The following is a 17,380-nucleotide window of genomic DNA, read 5'->3' as shown; positions in this document are numbered from 1 at the left end:
ATCTCTAATCACTGCTCCCAATCTTGATAGATGTTTTCCTTGCTTATGGCTGCATCAACATTCACCTTGAACCAATCTTGCGGTGGAGGAATCCAAGCTTTGGTTGTTTTCTTCTCTTTATCAACTCCACAAGTCAATCCTGAAGACCTTACTCTCTGATAAGCTTCTAATAATGCTTCTGCCTTTGCTACTGACATTTGATAACTAGGATTCTTTGCTTCGAATAAGAATTTATTTCTTGCTGTCCAAATAGTCCAGCAAGTGATAGCCAACAACTAGAAATCTATTTTGCTCATTTTCTTTTCTAGGTCTTGGAAAACTGTAAGCATATCTGGCCCTACCATATCCTTAAAGCTTCCTGCAAAGTTGGTGTGTTTCCAAGCTTTCCTGGCTGCCTTGTATTCCATCAAAACATGAAAAGTGTTCTCAGATTGGTTACCACAAATTTGACAGAAAGGTTCTTGCAACACCTTTTTCCTCCATAAGTTCACAACTGTTGGAAGTAAATTTTGAGAAGCTCTCCATAGAAAGATCTTGATTTTTTCAAGGATGTTGAGAGTCCAAATGACTTTCCACTGGTTGCTGCTATTCACTGAGCTGTTTGTAGGGATGGCAAAACCCCGGGCCGGATCCGGGTATCCCAATGACCGGACCCGACCCGAATGCAAAGATGCTCGGACTGAGTTGTGCCGGGCTTTAATCCGGGTACCCGAATTTTATATTTTTTAATATTATATGTGTATATATTTTTTTATTTTTTAGTAATTTTATAAGTTTTAAATTTATTTTAATGAAATTTGACATGAAAATATGAACTTTAAGTGTTTAAAATTTTATATATGTGTAATAAATGAGTCAAATAAATACAAATATTTAAAATAATATATATTTTATAATATTTTTTTAATAAAATTCGGGTTTCGAGTTTATCAAATGATGCTCAAGACCAGCCATGCTTCATACTCGGCCCAAAACGCCTGGGTGCGGTCCGGGTCCGGACCGGGTGGGTATTTTTGCCACCCCTAGCTACTTGGGATATTTGAAACCTTCAGCTTGGGGGCTATTTGGTATCCACTTTTAACAGAGTACTCTCCATTCTTGTCATAATGCCATATTACTTGGTCTTTGCTGTGATTTCTGGGTAGGGGAATATTCATAATTGCATCTGCATCTTCCTGCATAAAGTGTTCATAAAGCAAGGCTTCTTTCCATCGGTTGTCATTGGTAATTAGCTCAGAGACTGTAGTGTCACTTGGGAGTGTTGGTAATGAGATCGGTTTAAAAGTAATTGGTTGAGGAATCCAATTATCTTTGTAAATCAACACCTGATCACCCCCACTAATTCTCTATCTGTAGCCTTTGAGGATAGCTTCTTTGCCCCATAAACTGCTCCTCCAGACATAAGAAGGATTTGAGCCTAAGGTTGCTTCCATGAATTTTCCATACTTAAAACATTTGGCTTGTACCACTTTGGCCACCAGTGATTTGGAATTCTGAATAATCCTCCAGCCTTGTTTTGCTACCAATGCTTGATTGAAACTGGAGAAGTCCCCGAAGCCCAAGCCCCCACGACTTTTAGATTGACTTAACTTATGCCAACTAGCCCAGTGAATGGTTCGCTTGTCTTCTTTACTTCCCCACCAATACCTAGCAATTGCTTTTTGGATGTCGTTACAAGTGCCCACTGGTAATTTGAAGACACTCATGGCATAGGCTAGCATCGTTTGTGCTATTGCTTTGATGAGCACTTATTTACCCCTACTCGAAAAGTATTTATGCTCCCAACTTGATATTTTGCTCAGGATCTTGAGCTTTATCTCATTGAAGAAATATTTCTTTTTTCTCTCAATCATAGAAAGCAGCCCCAAGTACTTCTCGTGCTTTGAAACCACCTTGAGCTTGAATAAGTTCTTAATGGTCGAAATTTGATCATCTTTCACATTGTGGCCGAAAAACATTGATGACTTGTCGAAATTAAAAATCTGCCCGGAAGCCGTAGCATATCAATCAAAAATTCCTTTGATGCATACAATCCTCCTTTGAAGCTCTTGCAAAAATGAGATTGTCATCAGCAAACAACAGATGGGAAATGGAGATATTGTTGCCGAATTTCAGCCCATGTATCAGCCTCTGACTTTCAGCTTGCATCAGTTGATTTGAAAAAGCCTCTACACACAATATGAACAAATATGGGGAGAAAGGGCACCTTTGTCTTAGCCCTCTTTGAGGTTGAATTATACCCCTCGGCACACCATTGATAAGGACTGAGAAAGATGATGTGGTTATGCAGCCCATTATCAGTTTTACCCACTTATTAGAAAAGCTTAGTTTCAACATTGTTTTCTCTAAAAATTTCCACTCCACCCGATCATAGGCTTTGCTTATATCAAGTTTTAATGCCACTAACCCATTCATTTTCCCCTTGCTATGTCTGATTTTATGAAAACATTCATACCCAATAATGATATTGTCAGTGATTAATCTATTGGGAATAAAAGCACTTTGTGCTGGGGAGATAACATGCTGAAGAATATGTTTCAACCGATTAGCTATGACTTTTGTAATAATCCTATAAATGACATTGCATAGACTAATGGGTCTAAAATCAGCAACTTTTCTAGGCTTTCCTATTTTCGGAATTAGAGCAATGTAGGTGTGATTTAATGGAGCAATTGTACCTTTCTCATTGAGAATATGCAAACAAGTGCTGACGACTCCTGTTTTGACTGCCAGCCAATGCCTTTGGAAGAAAACAGCATGTAATCTATCCGGTCCCGGGGCTTTGGTGGGGCACATCTGAGCTAAGGCCTCTGTTACCTCCTCCTCTGTAAATGGTTGATCAAGCTCATCATTCATTGCAACACTAACTTTTGGATTTAACCCCTTTAAAGCAGCTTCTAATTAATCTTGAGTTAGATTCGAGGAAAAAAATAAATTTGTGAAGTATCTGTAAATTTGCCTTTCCACTTCTTCATCATCTTCAGTCCAATTTCCTTGATCATTTTCGATGCCCCATATCTTGTGTTGTGCAAATTTTATTGAACTCGCAAGTGCACGAATCTATTATAGAATAGACTAATGGTGACGAGTGTCGATCCCACGAGGAGGTGAATTTTAATTGTGTGTAGAATTAATTTTCTAAATGGGTGGTTGGATTTGTGGTGAAAATGATTTGGATCATCCTAAAATTAGAATTGAAATGGCGATAATAAATTGAGGAGAAATCTATTAAATTGAAGAACTTGGGTATCTAGATCCGCATCAACATGCACCATGGGCTAAATATTCCTTATTAATGCCAATTAAATCATGAGGGGTGAATCCACACCTTATGAACCACACTCTAATCAATATGGTGCTAAGGGCTTACCGTACCAAATAATAATAACTTTGTATTAGGAAGCCGATGAAACCAAGGCGGTACTAAACAAGACTATTATTATTTGTCAACGAGAAGTCAAAACATCCACAAAAACTAGAGGGGAAGAGAAAATAAATTTACCAAATAAAACCCATGACACATGTTGAGACTTCACCTTCAACACAAGTTTGAAAGAAAATTAGCTACTTATAATTGAACTAGGGGCAAAATAAAAATTTGTTAAAATACTTAAAAAATACAAGATGGAGAAGGAATTACAGAAAATGGATCCCAAAAATGGATTCAGAGATATCAAATTAGAGGGGGAAGCCCCCTTTTTTATAGATACATTGAGTAAATCGTGCCCATCGGATTAAAAATAGTTTGGACGCTCATGATTACGCCACGTCATCAGTCAACAGTACGCGGTTTGACCATGTGGATGAACAGTAACACGGTTTGACCCGGGTTGAACAGTGACGCGGTTTGGTTGAAAATAATCTTGTGTGATGCATGTACCGTATGCGAGATTTTTGGTCCACTGATATGCTGCTACGTCACCATCAACAGTACATAAGAATTTTAGTCCAACAGGATCGTGACACCTCATCAGTCAATGCCACATCATCGGTCAATGCCCCGTCATTGATCCGTCTATGTGAACAGTGTCGTGAACAGTGTCGTGAACAGTAACGTAGACAGTACCGTACACGTGAATAGTACCGTACATGTGAACAGTGCCGTTTTTCCTTTTATGCTCCTCCTAAGGTTTTCGACCGTCCTGAGTTCAAAAGTGATGTCCGTTTTGCCGTCTGATCTCTCGTTTATTGTGAAATGATCATGATACCCCTAAAATACTTAATTAAAATAAAACACACATAATTAAATTATAAGAAGCTTAAATACATAAAAGTAATGGTTGTTAGTAAGACGTGAAATATAAAATGACGATTTTCTCATTTATAAATATACATTTTCTAACACTCAACATCTTGTTCTTTCGTTTCCTTGATGATACTTTTGAATGAAAGAGCTTGGTATTTTTATCTCCTTGTTTAAGCCAATCTGCTCTTGAGCGGTGCTTCCAATAGATTTCTTCTTCAAGCAAGAATTCGTGAATTTGCTTTTTAATCATTTTGATTTCCTCCCCGTTGTCTTCCTGCTTCTGATCCTCCATTAGCTTTTCAAGCTTATTAATCAGCATTTGAAGCTTCTTTTCCCTGCCACCGAATTCTTTTCTGCTCCAATGTTTTAGCTGAGCTAAGGACTCTTTTGCTGTTTTTGCAAACATTTGCACCACCGTATCCCCAGACCAGTTACCATTGCAAGACCACTCCGCTTTGATAATTTCCTTGCATGCTTCGTAGGAACTCCACATATCTTCGTAATAGGTTCACGAAAAATTTCTTCTTTTATAGTTCAACTTATTACTTCTTTCCTGAACTTCCATTAAGATGGGATTATGGTCGAAGCTCCAGCTTACAAGATTTGTTGTCATTGCATCGTGGAAATGATTTGTCCAGTCTTTACTGCAAAAGAATCTATTTAATTTCTCCTCAATGAAACTTGACCCGAATCTCCTATTACACCAAGTGTAAAAACAACCATTACTCCCCATATCAATCAAATTACAATCCTGAATGGCCTTCCTAAACTCGTTGATAGCATTTGGGTCTCTATCATTGCCTCCATTTTTTTCATGCAAGTGAAGAATTTCATTAAAATCATCGAAGCAGAGCCAAGTAGTGGAAGATAAACCTGCAAGCCTTTGGAGTAAAGTCCAAGTATGCCTTTTTTTTATCTGCTCTGGATGTCCGTAGATTCATGTACACCTCACCCATTTCCCTCGCTCAGTTTGTACTTCAACGTCTATATGGTGGCTGCTAAAAGAGGTAATGTTGACTGTGATTTCTGAGCTCCACATCAGAGCTATTCCCCCGCTTCTCCCTTTACTGCTAACTGCAAAGCATCCATCAAACTTTAATAATTTGCCAACTTTTCTTATTTGCACCGACATCAATTTGGTTTCACACAAGAAAACAACTTGAGGTTTGTGCATTTGGAGGATGGTTTTGAGTGCTAAGAACATCCGGTCATTCCCCATTCCCCGGACATTCCAGCTGAGAAGCCTCATGGTTCTCGGCGAGGATGGCCACCAACCTCCGCCGATAAGTCTTTTAAAGTTTTGATATCTTATTTTTTTGTGTTTGCGTTTTCCCAGCTCAATTTGATCTTTGCTGAGGGTGAGATACAGTGCAAGTGTATGGTTGTTGCTGCCATTGGGCTAGCTTAGGGATGGCAATGGGGAGGGGAGGGGAGGGGACCAATCTCCCCATACCCATCCCCGATGTTTTGCATATGTCCCCGTCCCCTCCCCGTCCCCGTCAAAATTGCTTGAGAGAATCCCCATCCCCTCCCCGAATAATAACAGGGGATCCCCGAGGGTCCCCGGTCCCCGAATAATTAATAGTCTAATACATTTTTTATTTTCGATTTTAAATTAATCATATTAAAATAAACTCATACCGCTATTGTAAGCTCGTAACCAACTTTGACAGCACATTAAGTCCTCCAATGTGCTTGGATGAAGTTTGTTATGGTATGAGCTCACAACTCTACCACTAGTGTTAAAAGCTGATTCAGAAGCAACTGTTGTAATTGGAATTGCCAAAATATCTCTAGCAATTCGAGCTAATGTAGGATACCTATTAGCATTTGTCTTCCACCAACTCAAAATATTAAAATCTTCCATCCGAGATATAACTTTCTCATCCAAATATGAATCTAATTCATCTGCAACAACTGCACAATCTCCATTGTTTACATAATCATTAAAACCTGTCATCCATTTGGTTGCTTTCTTATAAGAATCCCCTGTAGATCTAGTAGAAGAACTACTACCAGTATAATCAAAGCAATAAACAGTTGGTGAAAACTTCAATTAATACTCTTCAACTAATTCCCGGCAAAGGGTGACCACTTTCCCAACATACAACTATTTTGATATTTATTATTTTTAACAATATTTATAATTTTGTTATTTATTTATTAGTAATTTTAAAAATAAAAATAAAATTAAAAATTAAAATGGGGAAATGGGTAGGGGATGGGGATTCCACCTCATCCCCGTCCCCTCCCCGAATAAAAAGTTGGGTAAAAAATTTTCCCCGTCCCCTCCCCGAAAAAAAAATTGGGTATAAAATTATCCCCGTACCCTCCCCGAATGGGGAAAATCCCCGAGGGTACCCATCCCCGTGGGGATTTTTGCCATCCCTAGGCTAGCTAATCTTTTTTTCTTACGGTGTGGGCTCCTCCAATAAATTGCTTCTCTCTGCCGTTTAGAATCTCCCCGTCCCTGTTTTGCTCCACTAGTACTGCTTATTTCCCTAGCCTGTAGTTTCCACTTCCTACGTTTGGACTTCATTTGACTTGCTACTGGCCCATTGTCCACTCCCTCTTCAGAGCTTATTTGGCCTATGTTGTGCTCTTTGGTTGAGTTTTTGACTTCTTTTTCCCGCTCTTTTTCTTTTCTTTCTTTTGTGATTAATTTCCCGTCTTGCTCTGCTGTGTCAGCTTCTGTAACTTCTATAGCTAGCTTGAGTTGTCTCCTCGAATTCCCAGTTTCTGGAATTAAATGTTCTCCATCTACTCTGTCATTTTTTCTATAGACTGTTGGGTCTAAAGGTTCACCCGCTTTGAGAAGATTGGATTCAGATTCAGATCCATTTTCAGTTCCCGGGTGTTGTTGACTATTTTGCATTTTCTGTTGACTTTGGGTATCTGAAGCACCATTTCCCTTCTTGACGTGGTTTTGTTCTCGATGCCATCTATCTCGACGATTCTGCTTTATTTTTTCAGCTCGTGTTGCAGCTTTCATCTATTAGTCGTAAGGGAGGTCTTCCTTGGGTTGCCCTTTATACTCTATGCATTCCTTATATTGATGCCCTATAAGCCCACAACAAAAACAAAAATCTGGTAGCCTTTCATACATAATTGGGATTGGGATGTTGCCTTCATCTTTTGTTTCCACTTCCAGGATTTTCTGAAGTGGTTTAGTGATGTCCACCGAAATTCGAAGCCTTACCATCTCCCCAATACAGTTCCCCTCTTCATCTGTATCTACTTCTTCCACCGAACCAATATACTCTCCCAGTTCTTGGACCATATCTCTGTGCATCCATGTAATCGGCATATTACGAAGATGTACCCAAAATGATGTATGAGTGAATGATTGGTTGGCTATGTCTCCAATGCCTTTTGGTTCCGTTAACACTATTAAAGCCCTATCAAAATGTCAGGGCCCTCCTCCCATGACTCTCTTTTTATCAGCCTCCACAGCAAACTTGAACGTGAATATGTTACTTCCCAAACTCTCTATCCTCACTTCTTTATTTGTTCTCCATATCTGTAACATAGCAGATCTGAGACCTTCTAAATTTACTCCTCTTTGGTGCATAATCTTTCCCACCAGACAGCAAGCTGCTATTTGTTCACCTCTAGCACTCTTTCTACCCATGAGTGATATTTTATTCAGCTGATCTCCTTTGATAGAAATAGCTTTGCATTTGCGTATTAACTCCTCTGTATCCATGCCTGGCTAGTTCACACATACTCCAATAATGAACTTCTAAGAGTTTTCCTACAACAATCCCTGTGATTAATGAACTTCATCCTTTTAATGACTCTCACTACCAACCTCAGAATAAGTTGAGGCCAATACTACAAGAAGTAAAAAACCACACCTGTCAAAGAGTGGCTATTTGAGCCATAAAGACTCTTTTTTCCTCTCATTCATGGTTTTCTCACGGAGAGGAGAGCACCTGTGAAGAGAGACTGCCCGCCCAAAATTATGATGCCTATAACTCCAACTTTGTTGTCTAGACACGGTTAAATGGTCAGATTGAGTTGGATGGACAATGTACTTGCTCAAGGGTGGAATGGACCTTTTCTCTTACAAAAATTATTGAAAGATAAAACGTTGCAGTTTCACGTATTATTTAAAAAGAAAATTATGAAATTTTAGAAGTCATAAAAAGTTTCTCTTAAATTTTTAGCGATATCATCATTTTTCCCCCAAATTTTTTTAGCACATCAAGTCAGTATTGTGGTTTGATGAAAATTATATTTTACCACTAGTTTATACGGTTAGTACTTTACTACTTTTCTATTAAAAATACGTAAATATTGAACGAAATATGGGTTAAACGTTGATTTTGCCCTAGAGTATAAAAGATGATTTCATTTGTTGAAAAAAAAATTACAAAGAAGAAAAATTTATCATTTGTCCATCAAATATTAATTCAGTATCAAAATTTTCTTAAAATTATATTTTATCACCTAATATTTAGGTTGTTATCACTTTACTACTAAAACTTTAAAAATAATTAAATATTTAACCTAAAGTATAAAAGATGATTTTTTTCATTTGAAAAGAAGAAACTTATATGAGGGAAATTATCTTAGAAAAGTAGCAGTTACATGAAAAAAAAAATGGCTACTTTTTTTTATTATATAAACATGCAGTCCAAGTAATACAAGTCAAACACTTCAATTTTGATAGCATTAGTAACCCTAAGCTATTTTAAACACTACAATGGCATTCAAATAGTCCAAAATTATCACTTCATCATTCAAAAATTATGTTAACGTTTTGCCTTCAACATGAAATTCCGTAAATGCCTTACGATATCAACATATTTTTTACTTTGTTAATATTTTGGTGATAAAGTGACAATAGCTTTAACATTAGATAGTAAAATATAATTTTTAAAAAAATTTAGTATTGAATAGATATGTCGAAAAAATTCTGAAGGACAAAAAATAATGTCTATTTTACAATTGAGTAATGATACAGCCACAAACTCTTGTACAAACTTATTTTGTACAAACTGACGTGGCATTAATTCATTAGTTGAATGAAAATATAAATTAATAAAAACAAATCATGTGGGCCAAGTGATGTTTAATTCAACCAATCTTATCATGTCACATCAGTTTGTACAAAATAAATTTGTACAAGAGTTTGTGGCTGTATCATTACTCTTTACAATTAGACGGTGCACTTTGAATTTAACATAAAATTTCTTAAGTAATCTTATTGTATCAATAAATTTTTAACTGTGTAAACATTTGATGATAAAATATAATTTTTATCAAACAATAGTACTGATTTAGTAAAAAAAAATTAGGTAAAAAAATGATAATATCCCAAATTTTTATAGTTGTCCTTACCTCCTTGCTTGAGGAAGATAAAGAGGTTGAAATGTCTCTTTCTCGTCCACCCTCCGATAGGTTTCATTTTCTTCATGATCATCTCATGGCATAATGGTTTTGAGATTAGAGCTGATTTAAGCATTAGTAAAAATTAATCTAAAAATGGTTAAAATGGTTCGTAATTTAATTTTTTATTAAAAAATCACAATGAGATATAAGAAATTATAATTAATTATTAATAAACCAAAAATGAGTAATTGGTTTCTAAAATAATCACTGAAGCATATAGAAACTGAAAGCAGCTTTATGGAAACCGACACCATTTGATTTAATTTTGGCTTCTCTTACACTCAAAACAATGAGCTCAAATTTCTTCTTCTTCTTCTTCTTCTTCTCTGCTTCTGCTTCTCTTCTTCACCCAACAACTTAACTAACTTAACCAGATACGCCGATACAATACAATGCCTTCGTCTCCCAAATTCTTCTACGCGCGATCAGCCGCGTCGCCGTCCCCTCGCAAATCGACGGTCCTGATCTTCTCCTGCCTCATCATCGGCATCGCCGGATTCGTCCTCGGAATCTCCGCATTTCTCTACGCCGGCCGCGGCGCCCACCGCTGCTCTAACTTCAACCCGACATCGGTCAGAATCGTCTGGGACAACCACGGCGAGGGCAGTAATGGAATTAGTGGGAGTCAAGACGACGACAATAATAATAATAATAATATCAAGAGGCATAAAGTTATGGGCTTTGTCGGGATTCAAACCGGGTTCGGGTCCGGTGGTCGACGAAGATCGTTAAGGATGACGTGGATGCCTTCTGATCACCAAGGCCTCCAACAGTAACGGATCTTCTCACTTTTGGTTTAATTTAATTTATTTGATTTATTTATTATTATTATTTTTTTTTTTAGAAATGAAATATGTACTAGATATTTTTAGAAACATTTTATGAGCTAAATATTCTTGTAATTATCTGACTAATTATTTAGAAATTTTTACACTTATCCAAATTTATCCCACTAATTTGGATGTGGTAAAAGGAAATATTGATAAGAATATTCTAGTAATTATCTGATTTTTTTTGGGGGGGGGGGGGGATAATATGTAGTAATTGTTAATTTTTTAGAATTTTTACTGTGTCAAAATTATCAGTTTAATTTGATCTGGATATTCTAGTACTCATACTCTTAATAATTGTTATTAGCATTTGTAGATTGTTTATTTATTACATGTTTATGTCTTGCATTTTGCCGTAAAGATTTAATTTAGATGAAATGTGCCTTTGCAGGTTGGAAGAAGCTACTGGTTTGGCTTTCAGGTTTATTATTGGAAGAACCAATGATCAGTCCAAGATGGCAGAGCTCAGAAAGGAGGTTGCAGAATACGATGATTTCATTTTGTTAGATATTGAGGAGGAGTATAGTAAGCTCCCATACAAAACGTTAGTGGTGACAGTAAATTTGTTGATGTTACTTTAAGAAAAGGGTAGTATTAAAATCATTCTTATATGGGGTCCTTATTACAGGTTAGCATTCTTCAAAGCGGCTTATGCACTCTATGATTCCGAGTTTTATGTCAAAGCTGATGATGACATATACTTGAGACCAGGTGATTAAATTTACAAAATATTTATTTATACTTGGTACATGATCGCACCTGAAGAAGAGTAGATTTAGAAAAGTTATTTCATTTCTCCTCTCACTTTTACTCGAAGTTTCTTCTCATGTCATTGCTTTCCTGCTTATGTAACCACAGACCGCTTGTCACTGCTTTTGGCAAAAGAACGTCCTCACTCTCAGACTTATCTTGGATGCATGAAGAAGGGTCCAGTATTTACTGATCCCCATCTCAAATGGTTAGTGCTAAGCTGTTCATTTCTAGCACATTATTTATTTAACTTTTTTCTTTGTTTCTTTCTTGCTTGGTGTTTCTGGTGATTATTTCTCCTTCCATTGATGCAAATTCCTTGGTGTAGTTAAATAATAAATTCAAATGAATTGGAAGTGCCAGTTCAGTTGTCAATGTCTTTAATCAAACAGTTCAAAGCAATTGGGTATAAAAGGAGTTTATTGGAGCTCGTCTTAATGAATGTAAACGAATATACGTAGTCATCATGATTTTGAATTTAAAATTGATTCAATCACTTGCTGATATTAAAGCTGTTAACCATGGGAAATAGTGGCAGATATAATTTTGGGCCTAGGATAAGACTTTATGATTCAAAAATTACCTTACCATGAATGAAACTCAGATCAATGCTGAAATAGCAGCAGATTTAGTTTTGATGAGTATTTTGCAACCAGAAAACTATGACTTGATCTCAACAAGCTATGTTACCCAACTATAGTCTAATTATGTTTGATAAATAATCCTGACAGAATCATAAATCCTGAAACATTTTTTCTTGAACTTCTGATTAGTAGCTATGGGGTTATTACAAGGGCTTCGTATAGGATGGTCTCTGAATTTGATACTAAGCTGGAGTAGTAATTAAATTAATCAGATCTACTAAATCCATGCAGGTATGAACCACAGTCCTATTTACTTGGGAAAGAGTACTTCCTTCATGCTTATGGACCTTTATATGCTCTTTCAGCAGATGTTGTTGTAAGTTTGGTAGCTCTCAAGAACAACAGGTTTGTCTGCTTTCTCACAACCTACCGCCCGAAATGCACTGGTTATAACAAATGCTTTTTTCTCATTTTTCTTTATGATGCTGTATTTATCAACAATTGTGATACGGCTCATCTCTTCAGAGAATTCCATTGAATTGGTGAGTCACTGATAGCGTTGTGCAGAGTTTGACCTTCTACTTGATGATTAAAAAATGAAAAAAAAAAAAAACAAAAAACAAAATAAGGCAAAACCGGGAGGGGGGGGGGAGGTGGGGGTGGGGACACCCTGTGTGGAATCTCCTTAGAATGGTTAGTTTTGCTCTTTCTGGATGAAACTACTGGCCCATGGCCAACTTGCGTCCTTGTTTCTGCCAAGCAGAAAATATGTGGGATGAAATCTGCAAAGTATGGTAGATTAGCTTTTTGGCTGCTAAGGAATTTGGAGTTTAGAAGTTGGAAGATGAACAGGAAACAATCCTCTTACATGATACATGTCTCAAGGAATTTGAAGAGCTCCTTTCTTAACTTAAGATGGCTATAGAGATTAAAAGTAAATAGTTCTTCTGAAGTCTCTACCTTGAATATGATGATTTCCATGTTGTTTGTATTGCAGCTTTCGGATGTTCAGCAATGAGGATGTTACAATTGGTTCATGGATGCTTGCAATGAATGTCAACCACGAAGATAACAGAGAACTTTGTCAATCGGATTGTACATCATCATTTATTGCTGTCTGGGATATTCCCAAATGTTCAGGTTGGTGGCTTATCTGAACCAAACAAACATAGAGGTGAAATGGTCAATAGGATTAAGTTCTAAGCTACGTACGGTTTCTTACCTTCTCATGGAAATTAATTTCGAACGCTCATCTTCATAACAACCCGTGCACTAGAATATGAAATTCAACAAAATTGTTTAGCTATTCAACAGAGTGAATAGCATTTTAGTTGAATTATCTGTCTTTGAAGCCTTTATGAAAGCAGAGTGATGGCAATTTGTATCTGGCAATCACTACAGGTAAAACTTTATGTTTGCCAACGAAGTGCACATGATTTACAATATAACATGAGGCGGAAGTGGCTAACTGAAAATGAAAAAAGTAGGCGCATTTAGTGTCTTTAACATGCTTATCTATTACATCATTAACAACAGCTTCATTCAAAAGCTATTGATCTGATAATTGACTCATTTCAAAATGTTGCATGCATAGTCAACGGATTTGTATCCTTTGCATAGATTTTCCAGATTCTTTTTATATGAAGATATATTAATGCTGAATTCTAAAAAATTGGATGGAAATGTTACTCTAATACTGCTATCATTATCTAGGGCTCTGCAATCCGGAAAAGAGGTTACTGGAACTTCATCAACAGGAGAGCTGCTCTAAGAGCCCAACAATGGTGTCTGATGACTAGAAAATTTTTGCTAGATCTTTCCCAGTTTTGTTAAAATTTTCGAAAGGTACTTGCACAAACTACCCCACTTCTCGAAGGCTGTTGTTTTGCTATCAGGTACATTTATTTAGCCATACCTTCATACAATTCTATTCCCTTGCAATTCCTCCCCCACTCCATCCAAACCCCTCTTTTTCCTTGTAACATATCAATTTTTTCATGAGATTATTTTTACCGAGCGGGAGTTTTACATCACAGTTTCTTTCATTAGGTTGTAGATTTTACGAATGCCAGTGGTTGACTTTTAAATACCCATGTAAACTGTATTCTTTTCAACAAAATAGCTAATCTTGAAAATTATTGTTTATTGCATTATTGTTGTTAAAATTTTTGTCTAGTAGTTTACAAATAAATAATGGGGCATAGAGTTACTTGGTTCTAAAGATTCATTGTATGTACCCATCTGAAGCCTTGTAAGCAGCATTAGGGTGGTGAAAGTTCATAGTCCTTTCGTTTGATCATATTCTGGGTTTAAATCAATGGTAAATAGGATTTGGATTCTTTATCGATGTAAGCTATTCTCAGCTTTAAAAGATTTCAAATTGTCCGAACATTCTTATTAGTACGTTGTTAATTCTCAGTAGTACATCAATTTGGAAACATATATAGAATTTGGATTCTTTGTTGGTGTAAGCTGTTCTCAGCTTTAAAAGATTTGAAAATGTCTGATCATTCTCAAACTTTGTAATTCTGCAATACCAACCAACAGTCACAAAGTTGTTTCAAAATGATAACAATAATAACTAATAATCAATCAATCAATCACAAGGCTCATAACCAAATCTGGATATGAACATTGTACACTCCTTGTTCGGTTCACCAAAAGCTTTTAGCATCAACATGCCATTACTTTGTTGGCATTGGAAACAATGACGATTTCTAATAAATGGCTTAATTGTATAAATTTCAACTGAGTTTGTGTACAATCCCAAATGGCCATGAAAACCCAATCCGTGGTGAACCACCAGCCGTGCAGTATAGGCCCAAACCTTGAGCATCAGCATAGGAACAGTTAGTCCCAGGAAAGGGTGAAGCCACCACTGGGCTCAAAGCCCAATGGCGACTGCCTCGCCTTGGTTCTCGCCTTCGGCATAATGTTGGAAAACTATTCTCTCTCATGACTAGGTACGGCTAGGCGTCTCTCCCGTAACCGAAAGTAGAATAAATAGGCCTCTCGAATATATTAGTCAGAATTGTATCATAATAGAGTTAAACTAAATTAGTTCTACAAGATTCTTGTTTATAAATATCTGTAGATTTCTTCTCATTGTATAAGCGTTTTAGTATTACCCAAAAACCAAAAAAAAAAAAAAAAAAAAGTGAAGCCTTTTAGATTTTAGGTTCAGAAGAGTCAATTCTTATTTAAAAAGACAGATTTGTCTACATTTTAGGCCTTAAGATGACGGACAACAGCCCTCTTTTTTTTTTTTTAATGTGATAGTAGAAGATTCCTCTTAAAGACTGGAACATTGGGAAACTCACATAAACAGTGAATGGTGTGAGGCTCACTCACTGATCATGTGATTGGTGTAAGTTATAATATATGTAACTTAACACTTGCCCATTGGAAATTTGGGTTAAATATGCAGTTAAAGATTAGTTCTGGCTGATATACAAAGTGTAACACCCAGATCAAGGTGGTTATTAGTATTCTGATGCTAGACTATTATTTATTTACCATATATTCTTCAGCCTTATCCAACCAATACAAATACTTTTGAAGTATCTTTAGTAGACATGTGAGATGCTCAGTTGATACCTGCACTCTTTGTCCGCTGCCCAACTCAAATCCTAACACAACACAGATTATTTGAGCTTTCCCTCTGGATTGATCTACTTGAATTAGAGACAGACAATTGGAACAGAGATAAATTGGGGAAAAAACAAATTGCAGACTGTAGGTCAAACTTAACAGCCAATCCCTTGGGAGAATTTGGTTTCATCAAAAACCCGCATGTGAGACATCTCTCTCTTTCTCTCTCTCATTGAATTTGATGTTATGGTTACCCATGTTCTGATTAACTAATAAGTATAATGTAGAGTTGTCAATGCATGTGGTTGACATACACAAAAGTCATTTTTGTTATGATATATTTGAATGCCACTACTTATGGATTTGCATTTGTCATGTTGGTTCCCACCATACACAAAATCCAAGCTAGATTTAGTTTTTAAGTAACTCAAGATTTAGCATTAAATTTGTTGTCATTCAGATCAGATCCATAGCATTATTGCTTTATATAAAATATTATTGGAGGTGTGTTAGTCATACTATCCTTGTGCTTTCATTCAAGTTCAAATTCTCCCAAGAGGTGGGCAAGGGAAAAAATTGAAGGCTAAGTCCTTTAAAAGAATTTGTTAGAAGATTTAAATGACAATTCGTGAACTCAAAAATGTTAACATAAGGTGTTATATTCTAATTGCAACAACTCACTAATGTTCTTGAGAGAATTGAAACAATAAAATCAATTATTTGGTTAAAAATAATAATTTAATGTGTAGATTAAAGCTTATTGGATCTATTCTAAAATCGTTTATATTACTTTAAAGAGATCTTATCAATTGAATCAATTAGTATTGATAACAACAATAACACCTTAAGCGTATTAATTTATTTCATATTTTATATATGCTTCTGGTTGTGACAAAATTTTTAAGCTAGAGTGGAAGTATTGGATCAAATACGATTTATAATAAGAAATTTTCCAATTATGAGGATTTGAGAATCAAATAATAAGAAATCATTGGTGGGAGTGTATTCCAACCTAAAAGTTTGAGCTATGAAGTGATTACAACTAAGCTTTAATAAATTAAAAACTGAAAAAGAGTGTAGTTGAAGTGACGTTTATTTTTGCTTTATTTAATTAAGGAGCTTATTATGATCTTAAAATGATTCGCACAATAGTGCAAGAAAATATATATATATAGTAGTGTTCTTTAAGTCAAGGAAGCTAATGCCATTATGGGCCTACGAAATGATTGTCCTTCTAATTGGCCCATTTATAAGCAATCATTTTCTTCCATTTTATTGCTCAATAATTATTTTATGATTTCCGTCTTAGTTGGAAAAAAAAAAAATTGCTGCACCAACAAAAGTGATAAGGCTTTTATATATGAATAATGATACAACCACAAACTCTTGTACAAATTTATTTTGTACAAACTGATGTGGCATTAATTCATTGGTTGAATGAAAATATAAAATAATAAAAATAAATCATGTGGGCGAAGTGATATTTAATTCAATCAATGTTATCATGCTACATCAGTTTGTACAAAATAAGTTTGTACAAAAGTTTGTGGCTGTATCATTACTCATATATATATATATATATAATGGGCAAGTGAAAAGTGAACTTCACAATAAAAACGCCATCCCACTGATTATTAATATTTAATCTATCTTAAAAAAACTATTTAATCATTTAATAATTAGTATAACCAATACTCTAAAGAAAGACAAGTATATTGATTGTATAAATCTTTGCAAAAAGTAAATTAATAATTGAACAAAAATATTTGTTACCATTAGAGTTTGGACCTCCTTACTAGATCGATAAAATGTCAAGTTTTGCTCTAAAGATTTTTTTTTTTTTTGTTAGAATTTTTGAGTCGGGATTTCAACTCGAGTTGAAGTTTTCAAATTTTTAGAATTTGAAAGAAAAAAAAAAGAATTGAATTTCTGATAGATTGTTACAGCTTTACTTGATTATGAAATTAATTTCTTTATATCAA

General features: G+C 35.6%; 1 protein-coding gene across 2 annotated transcripts; it reads left to right on the top strand.

Moving 5' to 3' along the window:
* The first annotated feature begins 9,806 nt into the window (after nt 1-9,806).
* Nucleotides 9,807-13,951, top strand: LOC18046795 (probable beta-1,3-galactosyltransferase 14). 2 transcript variants are annotated; one of them, XR_002906653.1, is made up of 8 exons: nt 9,807-10,415; nt 10,865-11,017; nt 11,102-11,184; nt 11,332-11,431; nt 12,099-12,212; nt 12,805-12,947; nt 13,521-13,702; nt 13,857-13,951. XR_002906653.1 is itself a non-coding variant. In XM_006442475.2 (7 exons), exons 1-7 carry the CDS (start codon nt 10,036-10,038, stop codon nt 13,604-13,606), a joined length of 1,059 nt encoding a protein of 352 aa, XP_006442538.1. In that variant the 5' UTR covers nt 9,807-10,035; the 3' UTR covers nt 13,607-13,951. The 2 variants fall into 2 exon arrangements, 1 of the variants encoding a protein (XP_006442538.1); XM_006442475.2 differs by having other exon boundaries at nt 13,521-13,951.
* Nucleotides 13,952-17,380: the final 3,429 nt, after the last annotated feature.

The sequence above is a fragment of the Citrus clementina genome, unplaced genomic scaffold, assembly GCF_000493195.1.
Source record: "Citrus clementina cultivar Clemenules unplaced genomic scaffold, Citrus_clementina_v1.0 scaffold_3, whole genome shotgun sequence".
NCBI classification, from domain to species: domain Eukaryota; kingdom Viridiplantae; phylum Streptophyta; class Magnoliopsida; order Sapindales; family Rutaceae; genus Citrus; species Citrus x clementina.
This window is presented reverse-complemented; position numbering and strand designations above follow the sequence as displayed.

What these genes read in the sequence shown, in the direction of transcription:
- LOC18046795 (XM_006442475.2), top strand. Translation starts at nt 10,036, where the DNA reads ATGCCTTCGTCTCCCAAATTCTTCTACGCGCGATCAGCCGCGTCGCCG. An exon ending in TGACATATACTTGAGACCAG is followed by an intron (nt 11,185 to 11,331) that starts GTGATTAAATTT and finishes ATGTAACCACAG; the next exon opens with ACCGCTTGTCACTGCTTTTG. An exon ending in GGATATTCCCAAATGTTCAG is followed by an intron (nt 12,948 to 13,520) that starts GTTGGTGGCTTA and finishes ATCATTATCTAG; the next exon opens with GGCTCTGCAATCCGGAAAAG.